The following is a 4320-nucleotide window of genomic DNA, read 5'->3' on the forward strand; positions in this document are numbered from 1 at the left end:
ACACACACACACACACACACACACACACACACACACACACACACACACACACACACACACACATAAACTTTCACTTGCTTACAAACACAGAAGTTGACATTTGTCACCATCATTTGGTACTTAAAAAGACCCCCCACACACACACACACACACACACACACACACACACACAAACGCGCATGCTAAAATGAGTCATTACACCGGAATGTTTCCCTTGTTTTTCATGTCATAAACTGTTCCCATGGCAATGGCGGTTACTCAAAAGGCCTGTTGACTTGACCACCACGGTCTKATTAAGGTTAGCGTCTTATAATAAACTACTAGATGCTGTGCTATCATCTATTATTGACAGCAGGTATCGTCATATAGCTTTTTAGATACCTGTATAAAGTATATTGTGCTCACAAACAAAAAAATCGCATTGATTCAAGAAACTAAACCTCTTACTCGTACATGTGCAAACTGTATAATGAACATGACACAGTTGCTACATAATTCGGAAATTGTTGTGCAATCAATATGATAATTTAGCTTTTTTTGGCGAGTTATTTGCGTAGCATCTGATTGTTGACAAGCTGTATCATTAAATAAATAGAACAGTATGCTGTCAGATTATTATTTTAAAATGAAGCTCATTTATAATGATTTTTATTTCACAGTGGGTGGACACAATGATTTTTTTTCTTGTTTGTATTTCTCTGATTGCCAAATGTACTTAAACTTTGTGTTTTTTTGTGTTTCAGGGCGCAGCAAAAAGAGAAACCATATGAACCAGAAGTCTAAGGTCCCAGACTATAAAGTGGCCTATGTTCAGTTGGTGAGAAGACATTTTTTCATTCAGAAAGCCTATATACGTATAGCAATATACTTGAAATTATTAACAATAATTTTTTTTCATTCAAGCACTAATCACTTATGTTTTCAGAAGAACAAAGAGGAGGAAACCTGACAATTTCGTTTTACAAATGAGTCCAATATAAATACAGATATATAAAATTTGATTGTAYCAGAATACGGACATATTAAACTGGAAATGCATTGACTTTGATAAATTGATTTACATGTAATTGCACATCAATAATCTGCTTTGCCTTGCTTTGTGAAATCATCTTAAGATGACCCCTGAAATTAAAACTGTATACTGTTGCCGACACAATAATGAAACCAAGACAGCACATCTGTTAAAGATGCTATACATTTTTTTTTACACAGGAGACCATTTTCTTTTTTAGTTCCTTCTGGTCAGTGTTTTGCCTGAGAAGGATTATCCTGCTATCCTTGGTCAAATACACAGTGGGGGTTAGAGACCTCTCAGTACTATCACTCTAAAACAACCTCCTTTTTTTCAAATCCTTATAGCCTGGTTTTGAGAGTAATTGAGACATTTGATGCTTTTAAATTGAAAGGGACATTGATTTTGCGACAATTAATTTTCAAACATGCTCTTAAAAAGCATAAAATTGGATAAATGTTTCACTTACCTTTACCCTGAATCTTTTCATGTATGATTCAGAAACCTTGGCTGTCCTCTTGAGAAAGCAGTAGTTTGGGTTTTTGCTGAGCAGAAGAATGAACGGTCCTAATTAGTTATATGACAGACATTTGCCTAAAATATGGAAATATGATTTTCATATGTATAGTTTGGCTTTTGATACTTGTAAATGTCAGAGATGAATTCCAAGCAAAAACATGTTTGATTATTTGACAATTTTATTAACCTTAGTTCTGTGTGTGTGCTTGCATTGTTGGTCAGTATTCATTTCTTAATGAATTTTACCAATGTGTTATTTTTATCAGGTCTGAATAGGGTTTATTTCAGGTTTCCAAATTCTCTGTAGTTGGGGCCAAATTCAGTTGCCAATGCTCATCACTCATAGAAAATTGTACCTCCACATAACAGGAATGGTACTAAAAGAAGTTGTACAGAAATGTTAAATGGACTGCACTTACATAGCGCTTTATGAAGTCCAAGAACTCTAAAGTGCTTTACACTACAATCAGTCATTCACACATTCATACACACATTCACACACTGATGATGGTAAGCTACATTTTAGCCACAGCTGCCTTGGTCAGATTGACAGAAGCGAGGCTGCTATTCACAGGTGCCACCGGGCCCTCTGACCACCATCAGGAAGTGCGTCCATCAAAATCAAATACACAGATTTACCTAATGTTACGTGCTGCATTTTACAACATCAAAACTGGCAGGCATAAAACTTGCAGGAGATTTTGATAAAAGCAATGTTGTTTGTATTTTTAGATACCTTGGTGTGTTGTATGGCTGACCCAACCATAGCTGCACATGCAGACACCCATTTCATACATATTCACCAACTAAGCTCTGCTTACTTTTGTTGCAGACTCAGGTGTGTCACTAGTGAATTATTGATGCCTCCTCATTGCCCTTTGGTCTTTTCACAGGTGTCTCAGGCCCAGTTTTATAGGGACTTAAATTTGTGGTGAGCTTTCTGTCAGGAGGTCCCCTTCCTCCACATTTTGCAAAAATCAAACAAAATATTTTGAGATTTCATTAACCCCCTAAAATATTAACTCATTCACTTTTCAATTCTTGTGAAGTAAACAAGGAAGCTTTGTTTTGTGCATGGCATTTTGATCTTGCCCAGATAAATCAGCAGCAGTGTAGACCCTTGTTTATGCAACACTGCCCACCCAACTTGAAGTCATCAATCTTGAAATGGATGAATAATAAAAACTGTCTAAACACAACAGTTTGAAAGGGGAAACATAATTGAACCAACCATGAATCTTTCAAAGAAAAGACTTCGTATTGTTTCATATCAAAGACGTGGCTTGGTTTCTCGTGTATGGGTGACTAGGCTTTCCCAGTAGTGATGTTTCTATCTAACCAGATGAGCATTTCAGTGATAGGCGTGAGGATGTAGAACAATATCCAGACGCTCACACACCCCTGAGGCGTTTCCATCATCCATGCATGCTGAATCTTTGAGTGCTGTTGTTTTTCCTGCACTTTAGTAGAAATCTAGTGACAAGTTTCTCCCGTCATGCTTATTTAAGAATGAACAACAGACAGACATGCTGAGCTGCAGACTCTTTGTACGTAAAATGGCTTGATAGAAAACCATATATCCGGCCTGTTTCTTTGGCACGTTTTCAGAAAAACATGTTTCCTCAACTCCCTTTCCTACCACACACACTTATATGTACACTCACACACACAGCACCCCCCCNTGTTTCCTCAACTCCCTTTCCTACCACACACACTTATATGTACACTCACACACACAGCACCCCCCCCAAAAAAAAAAAAAAAAAAACTCCCTTCTTTTGCAGCGGTCGGGAGAAAACAAGATTGTTCCTAATTGACTCCACATGTGGGAGAGTGTTCTGTGGGTAGATGCTCACACCGCAGTCCCCCCGTTCAACAACCCTCATCCTTCCCTCTCCCCCTTCTCTTCCCTTGCTCCCTCCATCAGCTAGTATTGCAGCAGTAATAGAATTGTGCACGTTCTCTTGCTCCTTACTCCTGGTTTGTGGTTGAGGGGGAGGCCTTCCGTTAGCAGGGTTCCGTGACGGCCATTTTCCTCAGGCTTAGGGGGACCCCAGTAGTGGGTTGGGTGGGGGGAGAGAGATAGCATCTGCATGTGTGAAATGTGCGCTGTGTGTGGGAAAGTGTGTATATCTGTGTGAGGGGCCGAGAGGGGTAAGCAGGAGTGGCGACTGAGGCCATGATGGAGTCATGCCAACAGGGAGGTACAGAGATGGGGCAAAGCTCTCAAGGAGGAAAGGAAGAAGACTAATGTGTGAGATGGGGTGGTGGTCCTGGTCACACAAACAAACAGAGAATGAAGCATCTTGATTCTGTGTCATTACTTTTAGTCTTCACTGTGGGACTAATGTGTTCAAACTCAAACTGCTTTAATGCACCGCTGTGCTTAGTTTAACACTTGTTTCACATTTTCACAGTCAACTCATATTGTTCCATCTGTTTGATGTTGTAAAGGGTAGATGTTGGGAAATCTGATCCTGGATTGCACTTTTTGACCTTTGTTGTAGACATTACTTCATGTACAGTTGGTGTAATTAGATTTGTCTGGTTCACGACTACCTTTGTAGTAACACCATTGTCTTCTGATTTTAAGTACAATTGGGAATTTATTAAAGATAACAGCACATTTATCAAGAAAGCATGCATAGATTTTTTGTCAAAGCTTTTTTTCTCCAGTGTGTGCTTGTAATAAAATTGATTTGATTTGATTTATTTATTTAACAGGAAAAGATTATTAAAAATCAAGCCTGACTCAGCATAATTGCTGTTTTATAGCAGGTTCCTGTTCT

The 4320-nt window shown here is 38.7% G+C and overlaps 1 protein-coding gene across 1 annotated transcript in view; it reads left to right on the forward strand.

The window, feature by feature from the left end:
* Window positions 1–4320, forward strand: part of mrpl23 (mitochondrial ribosomal protein L23) — a 52278-nt gene that overhangs the window by 20936 nt on the left and 27022 nt on the right. The window contains exon 4 of the mRNA XM_014005575.1: window positions 744–817. Coding sequence (XP_013861029.1) covers window positions 744–817 — 74 coding nt within the window. The remainder of the gene's footprint in view (window positions 1–743; window positions 818–4320) is intronic.

Source organism: Austrofundulus limnaeus, unplaced genomic scaffold (assembly GCF_001266775.1).
Source record: "Austrofundulus limnaeus strain Quisiro unplaced genomic scaffold, Austrofundulus_limnaeus-1.0 Scaffold31, whole genome shotgun sequence".
NCBI classification, from domain to species: domain Eukaryota; kingdom Metazoa; phylum Chordata; class Actinopteri; order Cyprinodontiformes; family Rivulidae; genus Austrofundulus; species Austrofundulus limnaeus.